The sequence below is a fragment of the Polyodon spathula genome, chromosome 11 (genome assembly GCF_017654505.1).
Source record: "Polyodon spathula isolate WHYD16114869_AA chromosome 11, ASM1765450v1, whole genome shotgun sequence".
Classification (NCBI taxonomy): domain Eukaryota; kingdom Metazoa; phylum Chordata; class Actinopteri; order Acipenseriformes; family Polyodontidae; genus Polyodon; species Polyodon spathula.
In genome coordinates, this window is record NC_054544.1 from 3233593 (window position 1) to 3256351 (window position 22759).

At 41.1% G+C, this 22759-nt stretch overlaps 1 protein-coding gene across 7 annotated transcripts in view; it reads left to right on the forward strand.

Moving 5' to 3' along the window:
* Window positions 1–22759, forward strand: part of LOC121322894 (arf-GAP with GTPase, ANK repeat and PH domain-containing protein 1) — a 197854-nt gene that overhangs the window by 98334 nt on the left and 76761 nt on the right. For 3 of the 7 annotated variants that reach the window (XM_041263443.1, XM_041263439.1, XM_041263442.1), the window contains exons 4-8: window positions 1065–1079; window positions 7079–7164; window positions 8185–8326; window positions 11515–11649; window positions 21630–21757. In XM_041263443.1, the coding sequence (XP_041119377.1) occupies window positions 1065–1079; window positions 7079–7164; window positions 8185–8326; window positions 11515–11649; window positions 21630–21757 (506 nt within the window). The remainder of the gene's footprint in view (window positions 1–1064; window positions 1080–7078; window positions 7165–8184; window positions 8327–11514; window positions 11650–21629; window positions 21758–22759) is intronic. The other 4 variants (XM_041263445.1, XM_041263446.1, XM_041263441.1 and 1 more) reach the window with 2 other exon arrangements.

Genomic DNA, 22759 nt, shown 5'->3' on the forward strand with positions numbered 1-22759 from the left:
ACAGAAACAGACACAGACATAACGACAAACACACACAGACAGACAGAACGATACACACACACACAGAAACACATGCTTTGTGTGTGTCTGTGTCTGTTTTGCTGTGTGTGTGTCTGTGTCTGTCTTTCTGTGTGTGTGTCTATCTTGCTGTGTGTGTGTGTGTGTCTGTGTCTGTCTTTCTGTGTGTGTGTGTTTGTGTGGGCTGTCCTTACAATATGAAGCAATACTGAGGAAATGATCTCCGGTGGGGAACTTTGTTTCCTTAAAGCTGGCAGGGCAGGCGTGTGTGTGAGGTGTCAGTGTTAGCGCTTCCCGTTTTGTTTGTCTGAATGTTCCCTGGATGTTATTGTCTTCAGTTCCGCTCCCCAAGCGATCACAGTGGCTCCTGCTGATGTGATGTGCTGGCTGCATGGCTGATGTGATGTGCTGGCTGCATGGCTGATGTGATGTGCTGGCTGCATGGCTGATGTGATGTGCTGGCTGCATGGCTGATGTGATGTGCTGGCTGCATGGCTGATGTGATGTGCTGGCTGCATGGCTGATGTGATGTGCTGGCTGCATGGCTGATGTGATGTGCTGGCTGCATGGCTGGGGTAAAGAGCTTTTGAGACACAGTTGAGCTTCTGTTTCAGTGTGAAGTTTGCACTATTTATAATAAAGAAAAAAACTGTTTGTTACAAAACTAAAAAATAAACAACTCAGGAATGAGTATTAAAAGGCTTCTAAGTTGTTTCTTACTAGTTGTGTTAATTGTGTGTTTTAGGTAGTGTTTTACAGCACTTCACATTACAGCCCATGTGACGGTCTTGCACTGTGGGAGGTTTTTTGTTGAGAGTAAACCTATTCCAAAGAAGCGTATTACATGACTGTTAATATTAACGCTATAAATGAAACCCTGTGCATTGTGTGTTCAAAACCGTGTGTATATACTGAGCGATGTCCACAACAGTGATTCTTTCTTCATTTTTGTTTTTCGGATGATTGCACTAAACTTCCTCTGGGAACCGATCTTTGATTTCGCTTTCTTTCCTCTCTTTTTTTCTTACGGGCTGTCCCTTTTACAGCAGACATCGATGCAGGTAACTATGCTCTCTCTCTGTCTTTCTGTCTCCATGACAGTGGCCTGTCCTCATCTTCGGGCCATAGAGCCCATACACCATGTTCCAAACCCTCCTAATATTGGCGTTGCATTTGAGCAGGGTTCTGAATTAAAGCCACTTACCCAACCATGTCCGAGCGGAAGCTTTCATGAGAGCTTAGCCCCGGAGATCCCTTCACGATAACTGGATGTGCATTCTACTGTAAAGAATCATCTCTGTAACCTCTTCATCTTGAAACATTACACGCAAATATCTATTCAGAACACATAGAAAAACAAGTCTGCAAAGCCCCGTTGAATGACAGTTTGATCTATATGAGACCATTGCTTGTGGTCTCAAAAGTAGACAATCCCAGAGGTAAGTGGTTCTTTATAGTGTCATGGTGGGTGTATTTGGTTGTGGTAGTGCCTCTAATTCTGAGCCCAGTCTATCGTAGTGTCCCATTGCCATGTCTGTCCAGTAGTTTCTAGCAGGTTCTTTGCATTTTAGAAACCTACTTGGTATCAAAGCAAAGTGAAGGTAACCATGCTCTAATCTAATGTTCTTCTGTCTGTATTTGTTTCTTTACCATGTATAATCCATGAAACACCAACAGTTTGCATTATTCATTTAAAGCAGCTACATTTTTGTTTAAGGAACTGCAAAATGTTTTGGCATTTAGACTTTTACTCTGGGTATGTATTTGATTGTTTATTTATTATTCCCAGCCTTGGGGTTGGAAAGCAGCCCACATAGCAACACGTTTCCATAGCAATATGTTAAAATCAGCAGTAAGTACAGTTCAGCCTTTATACATTGGAAGGAAGTAATTAAAAGTGGTGATTATTGTGAAACTTGAGGGAATTGTGTCAGATTTTAATTAGACTGGATTGGAGTTAGCTGAAACTGCTGCCAGGAGTTAAATATTTATAGCCTGTTCAGGAAGACGAGACTGACTAACCTTGAAGCTAGAGAAGGCTCTTATGGAAATCCCTGTATTTCTGAGATATAATTGATTTGAAGGGCTCGGTACGTAGGTCACTGAGCCTCTCCCAGTATGTATAACCTGTTAAATTTGCTCTACCTTTAGAATTGTACTGCAAAGCTTCTGTGGAAGCAAGTGGCAAGAAAAAGCACAGCCAAAGCACACTTTAGATTAATGTACCGTGTGGTTAATGTCAATGGAGTACACACAGGAACCTGTGCAATGTATGCACTCATACTGTGTGCCTGGCTGTGGCCCTTGGTATTCGGCACTTCCCTGGGGTTTAATTTGTGTTTCTGTTTCTTGCACCTGTCATCCTTCGAGTGTGATGATTCGAATGCTGTCGTACTCCTGAGCAGAGCACTGGGCATTATCTCAATCCTGAGGAATCCAGGGTGCACGCTTCAAAAGAATGATTTGCAACATTAAGCTGAATATCAGTTTCTTCACATCCCCGTGCAAAAAAAAAAAACATAAAGTGCTGTATTGCTTCATGATGATGTTGCGTTGTGACAGTGGCCATGAGACACCAGAGTATCAGGAGAAGATGCAATACAGTCCACCTGAAGAGACTTTCCCAGCGTGTGTAGAGATACAGTCTGCTGAGTGGCTGCCATGCTATAAAATGGACTGAGATAATGAACTGAGAACAGTGATGTAGCTCATGGTTTAATTTTACAAATCCCTGCAAACTGTACACCCATCATAAAAGCCCTAAACCTGAGCTCTCAAATAAACTTAAAAGCACCAGAAATAAAAATTTCCATTCTTTACCGTACACTAACTCACATTTACTGTGCACAGACTTCTCAGAATAAGACAAGAAACTCTACTGCTCTCTGAAGTCAGATAAACCACATCACTGCAATCAGAACCCTGCCACGTTCCTGTTGTTTCCACTCTGTGCTTGACGTTTTGTCGTGTGATGCACATTACAGCCTATTCAGTGTAAATTCTCTTGCAAGAGGTTGTATATGAACCATGCTTTATTAAGTTACATTTCGACGCAGTACTTTGTGTTGCTCTTAGCTGTCATGTTTTGTGTCTTGATTCTAAAGATCACAGTACCTCTCTTTGGCCTTGCATTTTAAGATGGCCAATGCAGTACAGTGATGGTCTCTTGAGCAGACACAGGAAAAAAAACTGAGAAGTTAGACTGAAAGGAAGTGGCCCAGGCTGAAAGAAATTATTTTTGGGTATTAACAGTTTCATTTCAGTTTTAGACGTATGTGCTGAAAAATCAAAAAACTAAATGGTCTCTAGGCCTCAAGTAACTATGCATTGATTTAATGATCATATTTCAGTGTAGATTTTAAATAGGCACAGTAAATTGTAATGGGGGGGCAGAAAAGCATGTATTTGTTTAGTGATCATCCTACAGTTTTAAGCCTGTCTCTGGATTGTTGCACCATACCACGCAGTATAGTTATTCGATCAGTTTGTGACTGGCTGACTTCAGTGCATCATGCTAAACCAATCCAGCCACTGTGGTTTCACAAAGAGAAGCCAGATTCCCACATGTGACTGTCGCTCTTGCATGCTTTCCCAGTGAAAAACCTGCTTGGGCTTTCTGGGATGACATCACAACAGGAAACTTGCTATAAATACACACGTGCATGTGCAGAAGTGCTGTACCAGCCAAGCAGCTTCCTAACATTAAAACAGAAGACGACCCTGTGATTGCCTAACCTCACTGTCATTCTGAAACAAAGCCACGCCACTGCTTGTGCAGCATTTAAAAACACCAAGCGTCAATCCATGCAAAGGCAGGTCAGTTCTTAGGAGAGGAGGAAAACATTTTCTAACAGTTTAAAATTAGCAAATAATTTAGTTGCAAGGAAAAGCTGTTCAATTATTGTTTCATGTATGTTGTAATACTCTGCTGAGCTAGCACTGTATCATGTGATTCTTTGTGATCCAGGAAGAACTCAAATGCAGCGGGCAACTAGGATTCTACAGTCAGATGCATTGGGGGGGGAAAAAAAACAAATTACAGTTGTGTATTAGAAAAGCTGTTACCTTTTATTCTTACGTGCCTCTCGTTCATTTGACATTAAGTGTTTGGTTACAGCAGGATTCCTTTCACCAATTGGAGCCCAGCTTACGTATTTTATTCGGGCAACATGATGACCCCCCCCCCCAAAAGGTGCTTGCCAACCACAAAACTGAAACACATTTTTTACTGTGCAGATTCAGCCAGTGCTTGAATGGCTTTGCATTGCGCCTGCCAGATTCTGTTTCTGATGACAACAACGGTTTGCTCAGCCCAAGAAAGTGGAAATGTTTAAAGTAGGATCCTCATGTTATGCTGCGTCATGGCTTGATTTGTTGTACGTGACATGGGAACAGAATCAACACAGAACTCTGGAAACAGAGAGGAGTACCATTCCAGCCAAACTGTATGGTGTTCCTATTAATTGAATCCCTCCAGGTTTGAGTCCACGATGTGCGCAGAGAGGATATTAACATTAGGGAAAGAAGAACAGCATAGATTACTTTACAAGGTGGTACTGTATATATAAACATAACCCGAGAATTTAACAAGGTATCCCCCCTCTTGGGCAATGACTCTCTGTCTCTCCTCCTTCTTTCTATTCCCCTCCAGTGCATGTACCCTTTCACCTTCTTTACTGGTTCTTGTCGCCAGGAGTCAATCAGCATGTCAGCTTTGCTAACCTTTTCTTATTTATTTATTTTTAAACATCTTAATTTCCTTGGCTTTAGGCATAAAGGTAGAAATGGGTCTGTTTTCACTTATACTGTAGCTATGTCTTTTGTGTGCCTTTTCATACTGTCGAGAAAAGAAATGACTGTAGTCACAGAGCAGTGAATTCGTGATGGAACGCAGCGCCTCCTATGGGTCATAGTGGAAGTTGTAGCACTCTAAAGCACCATGTTTATGTATTCATCACAATTGCTGGTTAGCCCCCCAGAGAAAAGCATGGCATCCGAATGCCTAAAATGAGTTCTGGAGATTTCATTTATACTTGATCAATTGAGGCTCATGAGAAATCAATGAACCTTCAGTTGTTAGTTATGAGACATTCACATCTGCCCAAGAGCATTAAATACAAGATTTGAAGACTTCTTGCCCCAGCTTTGGTGTGTCCGTTCTGCAGGACAGATCATCTTTCAATCTCCTCCAATCCTTTTGAGCTGATCCACTTTACCAATCAGGAGAACACACACAGGCAAGACAAGACAAGAAGAGTCCTGTCTGGCCATGATTGTTTTAAATCATCTGCTTCTCCAAGATAGTGAAATCCGTCACGCAGAGGAAGAGTGGACACAGATTGAGAGAAGGCTGTATAGGAAAAATGGACACAGATTGAGAGAAGGCTGTGGGTGTGGATCCCTGGCAGCGCATGGAATCACATCTAGTATTCCAGCTCCCAGGTTCCAGTTGCAGTGTTGAGAAAGTAAAGGGTCCTGATAACACTGTATGAAAACAAAACAATAAAAAACTGGTCTTGCCTTGAAGCTAATACTTTAATATGCGTGGGAATGAAGTCATCTTTTAGTCTCACTGTACAGCGCTGTTTCCTGAGGCCCCATATCTAGCTGCAGATCACCTACAACTACACTAAGCCAGTCTAAACCGTGGCACGTGATGTTCGTATTGTAAACACTGATTAACACACATGTATCATAATAAAAACAAGAGAAGGAACAGCAGAGGTTAACAATGTGCTAATGCAGTGATAGCTGAAACAACCTGAAAAACAATCAACAGAAGTATTTCATTTTTATTCTTAAAGCAGTGATTGCAGGAGTGTTTTCTTAAAGCAGTGATTGCAGGTGTGTTTTCTTAAAGCAGTGATTGTAGGAGTGTTTTCTTAAAGCAGTGATTGTAGGAGTGTTTTCTTAAAGCAGTGATTGCAGGTGTGTTTTCTTAAAGCAGTGATTGTAGGAGTGTTTTCTTAAAGCAGTGATTGTAGGAGTGTTTTCTTAAAGCAGTGATTGCAGGAGTGTTTTCTTAAAGCAGTGATTGTAGGAGTGTTTTCTTAAAGCAGTGATTGTAGGAGTGTTTTCTTAAAGCAGTGATTGCAGGTGTGTTTTCTTAAAGCAGTGATTGCAGGAGTGTTTTCTTAAAGCAGTGATTGTAGGAGTGTTTTCTTAAAGCAGTGATTGCAGGTGTGTTTTCTTAAAGCAGTGATTGCAGGAGTGTTTTCTTAAAGCATTGATTGTAGGATTGTTTTCTTTGGCACAGTTAGATAATCACCAGCCCTTTGTAGCATGAGTGTAGGTTACCCTCCCAGTGTTTCTGTTTGAGTGTCAGTACTCCAGGTAATGTTCATCCAATTAGCCTAGGAAGAGTATGTGGAAGGGGACAAAATTACTCATGGAGAGGAGGGGGACCATGTCATCTAGTGGAAGTACAAGGGAAAGAACATCACATTGTAACGTCGCGGTACGTCACTGGGGGGGCAGGGGGGGGGGACCCCCCCAATCCCGGTTGGGGGTTTAGGATTTGGATAGGGGGGGAGGGGGCCCCCTCCCCGTGAAACACACCCATCTGTTGTTGTTCTGTAGCGATGACATAGCGCATACATACTCACTTTAACCCTGCGCACACCAGGGCCTCTGGCATAGGAGGCTCCGTTGTGTGTGTTCACACACTCTTATGGAATCCGCATCGACTGCCACAAAACCAGGAGAACCTTTTCAACATGATTTTGAATATCTACACAAGAGACTTTCTCAGGGACAGTAGCACCACAGTGGACATAGAAATGATCATAATTACACTTTTGAAATTCTTTTAATCATTGTGGTCTGATATTTAGAAAGGAGTAATCACAAACTGTGAGGCAGATTTCTAGACGTTCCAAAGCTTTGTGCCTCTTCCTAAATAAATACATTTTCCTTTTTTTCATATATATTATTAAAGAATAGTTGTCAGATTGTGGTGAATTCTGTCCCCTGATGGTCCCTCTTGTGGCAGTCTCTTGTATTGCATCAGAGACACTGCAGTCTTTCCCCCCCTCTCAGTGTTTGCTGCTCTCTATGATAGGTGGCCGCTTCAAGAAGGAGATTGTTGTGGATGGGCAGAGCTACCTGCTGCTCATCAGAGATGAAGGGGGCCCCCCGGAGACACAGGTGGGTACTGCACATGCGCAAGTGGCTACGTTTGTAAAGCCATATCAATAATAATGTGCTTTATTGTAATTACAGAAATATAGCATAGCTCTCCTTTCTTTCTTTCTTTCTTTCTGTTGAAAATGATCCAGGAGTTTGTATGTTTGTTTCTTTATTTATTTATTTATTTGGAAAGTGAACATTTAGAGAACTACCTGGCCAATTATGAGGAAGCGTATACACGCTGTGTTCTCAATAACCAATAGACGTCTGGAAAACAGTCAACATGTTATGAAGAATTCAGAAACAAGGAATGGATCTTCATGTGGGATCAGCTTGTAAGCCGTTCCACTTAGGGATCATTCACTTTTTTTTGTTAGTCAGTAACTGGAAGTGTACCTGGCAGCTTTCTTTGGCGCTTACATGCAGAGTGAAGACACAGATTCTCTGTAATGTGTTTACACTTTGTGATTTGCTAGAATCCCAGAAACTCATTTCCTGAGCTGGCAGCTTGAGTATGCTTCGAGGGCATGGTTTAAATTGCTGAGGATTACTCTTAATTATTTTCAGTAAGGGAAATCGTAGCCAAAGATTACAAGATTTTATTAAAATAATACAATAAAATAATTATAAACTAATTACTCTGTAGTTGGGACAAATTACATTTGTGATTTGGTATCAATACAGAAGATTAATTTATAAATGCATGATTTTGTATTATTATTATTATTATTATTATTATTATTATTATTATTATTATTATTATCATGCCCCATTGGTGATGGATATCCTCAGTGGCAGAGATATTATTTTGCATATACCGCACTTGGACACGTGACTGTCCACTTGTGATATTACTTTCGTTGTAACTGTCTTCCAAGTACCTTTGCTGATAAGACATCTAGAAACTAATGGTTCTCCGAAGTGGCAGTCAGCAGATCGCAGACCCAGGCAGCCTCCTTCACAGGTACTTCACCTCGCTGTCCTGGGGACCCTGTGTTCTGGATTATCACAATTCTCCTCCTTCTTGCCCTCCGTCAGTTTGCCTTGTGGGTGGATGCTGTCATCTTTGTCTTCAGCCTGGAGGATGAGATCAGCTTCCAGACGGTCTATCACTACTACAGCAGGATGGGCAACTATCGCAACCCTGCCGACATCCCCATGGTGCTGGTCGGAACCCAGGGTAAGATTTCCAGTGGCCAGTCGATCAAGTGATAGCCAAGGCTTTTAAAAACATTTTCGTAAAAAGTTACAGTAAAATGTTCAAAGGTAATTTTTGCTAGATTTTCAGACTTCATTTTCACTTGGGTGAAAGCAATGTCTCCCGTCGCCACACTGGCAATCCACTTCCTTGCTGTACAGCAGGTATTAGGACCACACGTTCTGTGCCACACACTCACAGGCAACGTCAGGTGAGTGTAATGTGACGTGGCAGGAGTTCGATTGAAAACCTGGATAAGGCACTTACGAGAATGCACTGTGCTGGGCTCAAATGAAAAGTGAGAAAATGATTTTGGTTTGCTTATTACCTGTATAACCCCTTAACCTCCACTATAATTGACAGGGTTGTCTATGCAGCCCACAATAAATAAAATGTGGAAACCTCTTCTATCTACTACCATCACACATTGTGGGCACATCAGTTGTGAGTGCAAAATATATTTTCTTAATTTCGGTTGGAAGTATTGCAAAATCAGTTCTGTCTATACTGCTATGCAGGTAAAGGCAATTTCAAAGGTAGTGAAGATGATGAAGAATAAAGGGTTAATACAGAAATGGGGTAATGTTCGTTCTGCTCACCGTTTTCCTGATCCAATACTCAAGGGTAACAGACTGTTTTCAAAGCAATTGGGTACACAGAGGAAACACATTACAAATGCAAATTGAATGTTTAATTTTGCAGGAGCTATGTGCCAGAGTCCTTAAATGAACATGAACACCCTGTGTGTCTCTTCACACACTCCTGGATTATAGGAATAAGCATACTTTGATTTCTAGGCTACATTACCAGGGGAAAACAGTGTTGGTGGGTTATTGTACTGGGAATGTGTGTTGGGAGGGGTGCAGCTCTGTCAGGTCAGGGGAATGTGTGTTGACAGGGATGCAGCTCGGTCAGGTCAGTGGAATGTGTGTTGGGAGGGATGCAGCTCTGTCAGGTCAGGGGAATGTGTGTTGGGAGGGATGCAGTTCGGTCAGGTGAGTGGAATGTGTGTTGGGAGGGATGCAGCTCGGTCAGGTCAGTGGAATGTGTGTTGACAGGGATGCAGCTCGGTCGGGTCAGGGGAATGTGTGTTGACAGGGATACAGCTCGGTCAGGTCAGGGGATTGTGTGTTGGGAGGGATGCAACTCGGTCAGGTCAGGGGATTGTGTGTTGGGAGGGATGCAGCTCGGTCAGGTCAGGGGATTGTGTGTTGGGAGGGATGCAACTCGGTCAGGTCAGGGGATTGTGTGTTGGGAGGGATGCAGCTCGGTCAGGTCAGTGGAATGTGTGTTGGGAGGGATGCCTAATAATCCTAATAATCTAATATAATACTAGCCACTTTGTACCATCTAGTGGTTCAATGTCATAACTGCAGTATACTGCTCCTGTACTTGGAGAGGTGTTGAAACCTAAAACGTTTTAATTATTCTGTTAATAAAAGACAGCTCCTGCCTTCTGGTGTTTATAAGATTTTCCTTTTTTAAATGTCTGAACATGTAGCTAACAGAAAACTCCCAGCGTTTTGAATTTAAACAAAGTTGTTAATGAGAAGAGCTGCATGCTGGCTGGGGAGGTGGGTTACATTAAAACATGATGGGGTAGAATTCAGCTATATTGAGGCTTTACAAAAAATGAAGTCAGTCATTATACTCCAAACGGAAAGTTCTCTTCCCTGATGTTACTGATATTTTATACAGTTCCTCAAATTCATTCATCAAACAACTGAATTAAAACATTGCACTCCCAGATGAAGTAGAAAGCTTAGTGGAAGCCAGGTAATGCACTGAAATGAGAGGTAGATAAGAGCAACTGCTACCATTGGCTACATAATTTAGCTGGTTATTCCACAGCATTGGTGTGCTGCTGCTGATAATAATAATAATAATAATAATAATAATAATAATAATAATAATAATAATAATAATAATATTCTAATATAATATAATAATATTCATCAGAGTGCTGCTGAAGCAGAGGATATCTGTTAAATCACCACACATGGACTTTTCTTTCACCAGAAGTTTGATTGTGAAATCAAGAGTGCACTTCTTATGAAACTGTGAGCTCTTATTTATACCTCAGATTTGTGTGAGCAGTTGAACTCCCTAATAACCCTGTGAGAGGGGAGCGTTGTGGCCAAGGCTGGCCAGTGGCAGGATGTAGACCCAGTCGGAAAGCTGCAGTTTAAGCGTGGACGCACACAAAACAGGAACAACAAGAGAGTTAAAGAAACACAAATGAAGACCGTGCCCGAACTGTACTGTCACAGTGCACAGGGAGAGAGCACGACTAGCAGCTCTCAGCCCTTCCCTAAACCTGCCAACAAAAACTTGATGTTGTGTACCAGGTGGCTGGGTCTTGATTGACCATCAGTTATCAATCAAGACCCTGCCGAATTCCTGGATTTGGCAGGAATAGAATTAATCCTATCCCTGCCAACAGTGTCAAGCTGGGTTTGTGCAGCAGACAAGGAAACAAACAGTATTCAGATGAGGACCTCAGCCTGCCACAAACCCGAAGAGACTAGTGGGGTAATCTCAAGTAGAGATGGCAGCAATGTTTGAGTCTCCCATACCTACATTTAAAAAGAAATACGTATTTATCAGTAAAGTATGTTGAGCTCAAATGTATATGACAATAACTGTGGTCAGTCTTGCGGTGCTGCTCCGTTTCTCACGCAGTAAAAATAGATTTTGCTCTGGAATAGTCATTCCCCACAATGTGCCAATAAGGAGCTGCTAAGCATGCATCATTTACAATGTGATGCCACTAGATGTCAGCATACACTGCGTAAAAATAGGTCTACGTTCCAAGCTGATTGTGATACAACAATGTTAAAAAGCTTGATTTTTGGTATTCAAAACATGTTACATGCATTTAGAATTGTATAGGGTAGGAAGACATGATGCACAATAATTAGCAGATAGAGGTAATAAACCACATTTTTAATAAACTGAAACTAGTAGTAGCCTATGCAGGAGTCTGCACAGTGAAACCCTTTCAGGTGATTGTGTTTGCAATACCTCAGTGAAGCCATAGGTTTGGTGTTGGGCGATTTGACATTTATGTATTCAACAACTTGGAACGATTAACACAATTGCAGTCCACCCTGCAACAGTCAAGGCTTGATTGCACTTAATGTTAAAGCTGAAGCCTCCTCTCTCTGCAGACGCTATCAGCTCGGCAAACCCTCGAGTCATTGACGACGCCAGGGCGAGGAAGCTGTCCAATGACCTGAAGAGATGCACGTACTACGAGACCTGCGCCACCTACGGGCTCAACGTGGAGAGGGTCTTCCAGGATGGTAAGGGCTAACAGTGCCGTCGTTGACCAGCTCTTTACTGCCAATTCAGACACATTAGAGATCCACAGAAAAAGCACCACCAGTCATGATCCCAAGAGAAACTGATTGATGTTATAACAGTATTCTGTCTTTACTAAAAGATTTGGTGAGCTCGCTTGGCTGGGGGTAGGTGTTTGCCAAGAAAACGGAAGTTGCCAAGTCAAGTTGCTTATAAAACTTAAACTCACACACTGCACTGTGTCACACAGCCTATTCGTCTTGCAGATGTTGATGCCCTCTCACATTTCTCAGCATAAGACATACATCTAAAGGAAGCATGCTAATATTCATAGTGGCCATGTTCAGAAATGCAGTGATATGGTAGCAAGTATACCAGTCTGGTACAATTAGTTTTACTGATGCTACCTGGGTCACTGATGCACTAAAGATTTCACAAAGTGATCAAAGTGCAATGTGAAAATGGGCTGTGATGTCTTGTTTCTGCTGTCCATCATGCTCGTGAGGCTGATGGCTTCTTGATCTATTTCCCTGTCTGCTAGACACCCTGGCTTTGAGTGTGGTTCTGCTTAATGATCCTGGGGATCCACTGCAGTGCACTTGCATGTCTGATCCTGCCCGCTAGGCCACACAATTAGAAATGGTTTGAGGTCATTGTTGATGGACTACACTACTCATTGCTTTAAATCTCGTCTGTTAATGAAATGTATGTATGTATGTATTTATGAATTGAACAGCATTTCTTGTTTCTGAAAGGCAAATAATACAAAGTTGAATCTTTTTATAATCTATTAAAGCCCCTTTCACACTGGCATGCTCTACCCGGGTCAGAACCTACCCGGATCAGCACCCGGTGTCATCCGGGTCGGCTGCACGATTTCACACTGCTTTTTGATAAAGCAGGGTTGACCTGGGTGAAAAACGCAAGTACACAATGCGTGTATCAATTCCCTGGAAGCAGATTGTTACAGCTTCTCTGGATTGAACCATTGGCCCAAATGTTGATTAGAACAAATGTTTCTTCATCCTTGCTGCAATCTGGCTCATGCTGTGTCTTAATCAACAAAAATATGGCTAAATAAAAATGTTTCTTGTGGAAGTAAAACCTTCATGCAGGTGTGGCTGTTTATGTCGTCGGCTTACGAACGGCCGTCATGCATTTCGTCTCACTCAACCCTGGGTCGAAGTGTGTCGACCCACATCCTGAGGTGGGTCGCTGGGACCCAGGTCCAGAGCTGGGTAGGAGTGCCAGTGTGAAAAGGGCTTAAAAAGACCTCAGATAGATTTGTACATATGCAAGCAAGATAAGAAATATTGTATATCAGTAGTACTTTGGATCATTATTCACACCATCAGAACGATTTTACTGAGAGTTTCAGTCATTTGAAACACACTCTGTCTCACTACTTCTGTTTAAAGATTTACTTGTTTTTTTTAAACTGATTGAAACAAAAAACCTGGACTTGAATGGTGATGTTTTTAATTCCAATAAAATACAAAAGTTCTTAGCTGTCAGTCTCAAAACGTGGTAAATCACCTTTTCCCAATCTTGTATACTGTTAGCTTCTCTTAGCAATTTGAAACCGTGACTCTTTTCCTTTTGATGTTCAGTACTTCATTTTGAACTGGTACCTTCTTCACGCACCTACATTCCATTCAAACCAGTGTCCAATTCCCAGTGAAGGCTTCCTGAGAGTCAGTATAATAAGTTTGCTCTCTGCTTCTGTTTCCCAGTTCCTGAGCTGGCATCAGTGAGGCTTGCTGTTCTGTGCTGCATGTGGAGCAGAAGGGATATTACAATGCTAAATGGCTGGTTATTATCCCATTAATGATTACACTGTTTGGCTGCAGTCACGTCTCTTGTAATATAACCCAATCTGTGTGTGTTCATGTTTGCTTCTGGGTTGTGTGTGTGTGTATCTGTGTGTCACTGCCAAGTCCATCAGCCGCAGAAATTGGGAGCAAGAAAAGGCTAAACTCCTTATTATTACTGACGCTGTCTCCCTGCATATTTCATTTCATTATCCACAATTAATCACATGTTTTAATTATCCAGCAAAGTGGAATTCACTGATGAGGTTGAAAATGATTATTTTAATGTTTCGTGTCGCTGGAGTGTCTTGACAGCGGTTTCATGCCTGAAGCAATGTGCGTATGTGTGTGTTTGTACAGTTTAGTTTTCCTGAATTAGTCTGATGCTCCCACGTTGGCGTTTTGTTATTCACGTAACCTTAATTTTGAGATAATAATAATAATAATAATAATAATAATAATAATAAATAATAATAATAATAATAATAATAATAATAATAATAATGTGAAAGAGAGTGCTGCTTTCTCTTTCTTTCTTTATATTTGTGGCTGCGAGACTCATGTTTACTTTCCTCCAGGTGAAATCTCGAGTTAAGCTTGAAATGAGATATTAATACGACAACACTGAGATATTAATATGACAACGCTGAGATATTAATACGACAACGCTGTGTTTTTAATTAAAATCCTAATTACTAGTGCTAGCTGCACCTACCTGAATTGTAAGAGTGTACATTGTGTGCAGGGCATCTCTTATTGTAGAAGATATTTCACCTATTTCAAACTGTGTGAAATGAGGTCTCATGATGAGACGCCCCACACCAAACAAATCAGTTTATTATAACAAAAAACCTCAGTGGCTTGAGCACTCGGCACTGTGTTGGGTCCTTTCTGGATAGAGCTAAGTTTGCTGTAGCATGTTACAGAATTACTGAGAATACTGTTAGTGAGCGCCACCTAGGTTCTTTGTCATTAACAACACGCTCCCATTTAACTCGAGACTGTTTATTAAATGCACTTCCAATTAGTAGATTCCGAGTCCTGTAAAGAAAAGCACACAGCTCTGGGAAGTATTCAGTATGTCCAAACAAAATGTTTTCACGGATTAATAATCATTCATGGCCTATACAGAACTCTGGTGCTTTACCGTATGTTTTAAGCGAGTCGGATTATTAATAGAAGAAGTGTATCAGCAAGTTAAGAGGAAAAGAGAGACTGTGACTTTAATAAACACATAACATTCACCATTAAAAATAATTGGACCAGTTCATCCAAGTAAGTTTATAGAGTTTATTCTAGGGAGAATAAAAATGAGAAGCAATTTATTTAAACAGGGTCAATCTGAAGGGGCAGATTTTGCAGTCTGGATTAGATTATTGGATAAGCGTTGATGTAAACAGCCTGTAATGTGCATTAGGACTAATACAATGCAAAAACATTCCCCATGTAGGGTTTATTGGGTCAGGGATGGGTTTGTCTGAAGGTCAGAATGGAGCAGATGAGAGTGGATAAATCGTCCCCATTAAAACACCAGTATGGCTGGGTAATTTAATTATCCCAATTACTGGATCGCTGGAACTGCCGCCACACTTGCGTCAGCCTGATATAGGGCATGTTGTTAATGTACAGTAATAAGTGTATTGAGACTCGCTCGCACTGCCTTTGTTTTCTTAGCGGACAGTAATTGAGCTGTGACAGAGGAATTCTTTAGTTGGCTGGCAACATTTTCTTCAGATTTAGATTTATGTATGTGTATTGTTTGTATTGTATTTTTTATTTTCTTCAATATGATATTCAATTTGTTTTCCCCTTTGATCAATAATCTTTTAATAGTTCAATAGTTTAAATGCTGGGATTATAACATGATTAAGTGGATACAATGATTTGTTATTATTTTATACTAAATTGTAGTACATTTAACCATACAGACTTGTGACTTCCCCGCCTTTGTTTCAGTGCTCTTAAAGTGGTTGAAGTTGAAGCTGCTGATTGGTTAACGACAGGAATGAAAGCATGTCAGTCAGTGGGGGAAGATGATGATTGGTTAACAACAGGGATTAGGGGTGCTAGATTCTGTTTAGTTTAATAAACATTCAACTTTTATAAATATATAGTTAAACGTTTAAACGTTAAAATAGAAACATTTTGAAAAGACTGGTGTAAGGGGGTAGTACGCGTCCCCCTCGATATGTGGGCTTGTCTTACTTTTTCATTTAAATGCCGAAGCGACTCATATTTGTTAATTTAAGTACAGTTACTCTTCATAACTATTGTAATAGTGTGTCCAGCAAAACGCATATTTTCCATTATAGCTTTATTAAAGATTTGTCGCATATTAAGTTGTTTAATAGAAAAAAATAAAAAATAATTATTTAGTGAAGCCCTATATATAAATAAATGTATAAAAACAGTGAAGCAGTCTGAAAACATGATAGCATTGGGGTATGATAAGGGTCTGTTTTGATTTTAGGGCGAGAGCATTGATTGCATTATTACAGAAATGTTATGCAGTCTAATTATTCGAACACTGCTAGAATCCAAATTGCTAATCTATCCTACTTACCGTATATGAGTCAAGAACTAGTTCTGTTCACCCCAAACTGACTTTATTCCAAGTACAGTATCACATTAATTCAAAGAATCAATATGTCGTTTAAAAAAAAAAAAAATACTAATAGCAATAGTTTGTACTTATCTGACTGGCAGCAGTAAAAAATAAATAAATAAACATAAAATGGAAGCAATCTTCTGTTAAAAAACCTGAAAAAACGTAGTAACATCTCTCGAGTCTCAGAATAGCAAAAGAAACAAAAAGATCAACACAGCCTCCTGTAATCTGGCTCAACAAAAGACTCGTTTATGATCGTCTCAATAATTAACCGTGTTGTTTTCAGCCTGAATTTAATTGCATTTCGCTTGCATGTCTGGACCCCAGCTCCTCCATGCTAGATCCAGCTTCAGCAGAGGGAGACTAGCATGCGGGACATTGGGAGGTGAATATCCAAGGACAATGATGCCACGTGACAAAGGTAGGAAGTAATAAAATAAAATATTGAGTAGCCGTTATTTGCAGACACCCGCTTCTTAATATTTGACCCGCACAAATTTTAAATGATTAAGCAAAATTAAAAACGTTTGACACTTTACTAACATTTAAACGTTTAAGCTCTAAACGATTTACACCCCTAACAGGAATGAAAGCAAGGTTTGCAAACAGATTTCTTTCAAATCTGTTATGACGTCCCATTCAGAACTGAGACCTGTGTAGTGAATGGAGCTACACAAAAGGAATTATTTTGTCAGCTTCAGCCACTTTAAGACAGAAACTTTAAGTACCCATTGACTCCGCTGAACCCAGTATTTTTGTCAGTAGTGCACAAGCGAGAGGTCATGTTTTGAAAAGGGGTGGAGCCTTTCTATCTGAAACATTTCCTCCTCCTCCTCCTGCTGCTGCTGTTTTATTGTATTCTGTATTTTAACGAAGTGCAATCAGTTGGATGACTGGGCGATTTATTAAAATAAATGAGTTCTGGAGTGTTTTGATAACACGTTGAATGAGTTCTTTAACCAGTGCCTCTTCATTAGGAGACAGAAATTGATGTAAAGGCTACACACTGGCTGTACGACCCAGCGTCCTGCAGGGTGTGGACCCCCCCGAATCAGCACATGGTGCCCCACAGGGTCACCCCCAGTGGGCTGGCGAGGTCACACAGAGCAGGGAGCTGGTCCCAGGAATTGTATAATTACTGAGATTTAAGAGAGATACAACTCTGACCTTTCTCCAGACAGCTCGGGGGCCGAGCACATAGCGCCTGATCCGACATGCTCTCTTTATGACTCATTAGCTAATATTTATAGCGTTTCGCAGCTAACAGACTTGACAGGAACGTAATCAACTCTCCACAATGCACTCTTTCAACGGCACAACTGTCTGCTTTGCCAAGTGTTGGGGCGGCCTTTCAGAGGGAAAGGTTAGCCGGTGCTGAGAAGTTGTTGACTTGGACTGTATAGGGTCTTTTTTTGGATGTTGTGGAGTATAGTGGCAGTTTGAGAGAGAGGTTCAGTGTCTAGGCTCAGTCTCAACCAGCCATCATAGCACTGCCACTGTTTGTGTTGTGGTCCAAAAAGTGTGTAATCATTTTATCTGGATGTGTGTAATGAATATGCTGCTGTTGCTTGAACATTATGACAAAGGTCGAGGGATTATTCTTATTTTGTAATGTGTTTCAAAGTTTCTGTTGCCCTCTATGACTGCTGTTTATTTCTCTTTTGAAGCAAGGACAAAATCATTTTTTCTTTTCCCCCCAAAAATGCAAACTTGGCACTTGCTTAAAGCAATCGGTCTTAAATTAGTAAGCACTAGATTTCTCGAGTAATCAGTTTACAAGATCTGCCTATAGAAATTGCTCCAGGTTTCTCTATTTTTAAAGTAGCTTGATTTGAATGAGCCTCTGAGCTCACCTGTATGGTTGCAGTCGTTTTTCCTTTTCAAAATGATACCTGGCATAAAGACGGTTTTCCAGAATTCCTCACAAGAGACTATTGAAACATTGGGAAGCCTTGCTACAACCAAGTGTGCTGTGTAGAAGATCTTGTAATGGAGAATTTCAGGATGAAACAGCATGTATATGTAACTGGATGGTTTATAAAGAAACCTCCTTCATATGTATCCCAGATTTCACAAAAACAGCAAAATACAAATTCATTTTCCTTGCATGGCACACAGTAACGCAATGCCCAGGTATGGCCTCTAGGCGGCGACAGTACAGAGGGAGCAGCCCCTTCCAGTAATTAATGGTCCTGACATGAAAGCTGGGTCACTAACGAAGATGGACAACTCTAACGATTTTTTTTTTTTTTTTTAAATGGAGTGAAGTATTGGTTAGTAATAGTCCTGGGTTTACATTACAGCAAGTGCTTTACATTTAAATGTGCATTTACCGTAGCATGAAACAGAGCACTGTGATACTGCTTCCTGGCTTGCAAAAGAAAAGCTTTTGCAAAATTAAAGAAACTATATTCATTACCAAAAGTGTGATGGAGGGCGAGCGAGTGAGCGAGCAGGGCTCTGTGTTGGTGTCAGACAGGCGGTTTGCTGGGGTTGCTCTGGATCTAAAAGCGCTCTGCCGTGGCTTGTTCATTGCAATGTAACCAGTGACTCACTGGCTGCTTTAATACTTAAAGTTTTTATATATATATAATGTGTGTGTGTGTGTGTGTGTGTATATATATATATATTTATATATATATATATATATATATATATATATATATATATATATATATATATATATATATATATATATATAATATATTCATTTATTGTATTATGTATATATAATTAATTTATTATGTATGTACAGTGTTGTATTGGAATTATAAAGTAACTGGTGAATGCCCTTTACTGTAGTGAAAGCTTTTTTTTTTTTCCCCTGTCATAAATCTGATAAAATGTGAGACGTTTCCATTACATTAAACGGTCTTCCCGCAGTGGGAACAAAGATTAATGGTTAAAGTTAAATTGTGTTAGCCGTACAGTTTAAATATTTAACATGGTCTTATCATAACTGTTCTTAACAGTTAAAGTAAAATACAGCATGGCATGTCTTTATATGTGTATGTAGAGATATATCTCCAGGCCACTCCATTTACACTGGCTATTACCCTGGAGCAGAGACATGAAGATTTGCACATGGCTGGGGGTTAATATACTGCATGGGACCTCGTTGGTGCATTATTATAGGGCTATATATACACTGTGTGTGTGTCTGTCTGTCTGTCTCTCTGTCTGTCTGTCTGTCTGTCTGTCTGTCTGTCTATCTATCTCTCTATCTATCTATCTATCTATCTATCTATCTATCTCTCTCTCTCTCTCTCTCTATATATATATATATATATATATATATATATATATATATATATAATTACCTGCACACCAAGAATCTATTCTATTGCCATTGCTTGTGTGTCATGATGTATCTACTCTTTTATTATTTATTTTTTTGTGTTATTATTTGAAAATGAGAAACTGGTGGACAGGTTCCAGTTGTTTTTAGGAGCAGGCACTCTGATATAATTATGTGTTTAAATTGAACCCCCTCAATCTGGGTCCAGTGGGGAATGGAATGGTCACATTAATCATATAAATCTGATATCAGAATTTTTCCTTTTTTGGGGGGGTGGGGGGAGGGAGGAGGGTTGGTTCTGTATAGGGTTGCTCTGGATTCAGCTTTTACTGTAGATTGGCCCTAAGATATGCAGGTTAACCTGCTTACTCCAGACTGACTTTCATTGTTTATCAAGAGAACTAAGTTCTAAGCTGTAAGGAATTTGTTAGCAATTAACTGCAGCAATGTGCTCGATGTGTTCTTTAATTTCACAAGTAGCTGTAATAAATAAATAGTTAGATAAAAGTCCAGTTCTTTTTTGGGTTCTGCGAAGTGTTGCACATGGCCGTGCCCGTTCCACATTAAAGAATCGTTCCTGCCCTTGGACTTGGCTTTCACCTGAAGGGAAATGTTTATTACAGACTTGTCATTAAACTTCATTATTTTAATAGGGCCAATTAAAACAATAGCTTCATTTGCAACGAATTGAAACAGCGTGAGGTTTATTGGGGGTGCAGACAGAGATGGATGGGCGGTGAGCTGGCGGCGTTAACCCTTTCACACCCGCACACTGCCTCAGACTTTGCAGGAAGGCTCTCTGTACTCTATCTGAGTCCTGCCTGGCTGAAAACATGCATTTCAGGTTGTGAGACCCATGTTAGCACAGGCAGGATCCTGATAATGATCAAGGGTAAAAAAATTATCCGTACTTCCTTTACAAATAAACTAAAAATGCTATTCACTGAACCTTTTCAATTAGGACTGTGATATTGTGTGTACCCTTATTTACAGAAACCTTGCCAGCTAAAATGTTCTGTGCAATTGACTGCTGTTATCAAGTGCCTTTCACCGCTTGCTTCCCTCTCTCCCCTCCAGTCCTCCCCCTGCCTTTATCAAAGTCTCCTGATTAAAAAATGAAAGGTTAATTTTCATTGGCCTTTAATACATGACCTGCCGCTCTGCGTTTTGCGTAATGATTTTGAAATCTGCTAATATACAACCGGCCTGCTGTCCTGATCGATACAGTCAAGGGATGTGAAATGACAAAGTGCTTCCATATTCCTCTGCAATTTTTCAATGATTAGAGGGCAGAAGGGCTGTTATCAATATGCTGGATGGTGCGGGATTAATTGATATTGCCCTTTCGATATGATAATAGCCTGATCAGGGGAAGAATTATGAAGCGCTCAGCTCAAGCACTTTCATAATTGTTTAATAATTGCTTAATCTTTAGTTGGAACACATCTGGGGTTTTTTCTTGGAGTGGAACTTTCTTTTAGAATGCTTTCTTGAGTACTGAATTCATCAAATCCTGCCGGAGAGCTCATCACAGGAAACTAATGGACAAGATAATATATAAACAAAATCCTCCACGTCAGCACTGTCGAGGTTTATAGAGTGGTTTGACCTGTAATGACTGGCAACTCCCTCAGTGTTCATTTCACCTGGGCCATCCGATGAAACAGAATTTGGATGGATGTTTAAATATTGTCTGATAAAGGTTTTGTCAATACAGCCTTTTTTTTGGTGGTGGGCAAGACTAACTAGAACATGACATTTCTGGAACGTTTGTGTCAATTCATAGTTGAAAATGAGCTCTTGGTATTGTAGCTGAAACTGGGCTAAGCTGCAGTACCTGGCTTCCTCCGGGGAAAATGGCACAGCTTTGTGTTCAGACTTCGTGTTCTCCATGAATAACACTGATGTTTTTTGTGTCTGTAAGAACAGGATAAGCTGAGAAAAAAATCTGTGAAAGTTCTCTTTAAATGTCAAGCTGTTTCCTTCTCTATAGACCCAGTGTTAACACCAGACTAGTTTCCCAGTTCACTCAGCTATGTGTAATCTGTAGTATGGATTTACTGTGCTTTACTATGGATAACCATGGTTTTAACAATGCTTTACCAACTTCACTGAGAAACTGTTTTTACAATGAAAACACGTACACTGGCTTCTACTTACTCGCCAGAGTTTCCTAATTATCGCTAGACACATACAGAGCAACAGATAAATCAACTCGGTAACATTGCCTTTTGTGTTTTTGTTTTGCTTTATTTTCTCCTCTAGTTGCCCAGAAGATTGTAGCGACTCGGAAGAAGCAGCAGCTGTCTATTGGACCCTGCAAGTCTCTTCCCAACTCCCCAAGCCACTCCTCTGTGTGCTCGGTCCCCATCTCCACAACACACATCAGCCAGGTACTGCACACCACAACACCATGAGCCAGATACTGCACACCACAACACCACGAGCCAGGTACTGCACACCGCAACACCATGAACCAGGTACTGCACACCACAACACCATGAGCTAGGTACTGTACACCACAACACACATCAGCCAGGTACTGCACACCACAACACCATGAGCCAGGTACTGTACACCACAACACACATCAGCCAGGTACTGCACACCACAACACACATCAGCCAGGTACTGCACACCACAACACCATGAGCCAGGTACTGCACACCACAACACCATCAGCCAGGTACTGCACACCACAACACACATCAGCCAGGTACTGCACACCACAACACCATGAGCCAGGTACTGCACACCACAACACCATGAGCCAGGTACTGTACACCACAACACCATGAGCCAGGTACTGTACACCACAACACCATGAGCCAGGTACTGCACACCACAACACCATGAGCCAGGTACTGCACACCACAACACACATCAGCCAGGTACTGCACACCACAACACACATCAGCCAGGTACTGCACACCACAACACCATGAGCCAGGTACTGCACACCACAACACCATGAGCCAGGTACTGCACACCACAACACCATCAGCCAGGTACTGCACACCACAACACCATGAGCCAGGTACTGCACACCACAACACCATGAGCCAGGTACTGCACACCACAACACCATGAGCCAGGTACTGCACACCACAACACCATGAGCCAGGTACTGCACACCACAACACCATGAGCCAGGTACTGCACACCACAACACCATGAGCCAGGTACTGCACACCACAACACCATGAGCCAGGTACTGCACACCACAACACCATGAGCCAGGTACTGCACACCACAACACCATGAGCCAGGTACTGCACACCACAACACCATGAGCCAGGTACTGCACACCACAACACCATGAGCCAGGTACTGCACACCACAACACCATGAGCCAGGTACTGCACACCACAACACCATGAGCCAGGTACTGCACA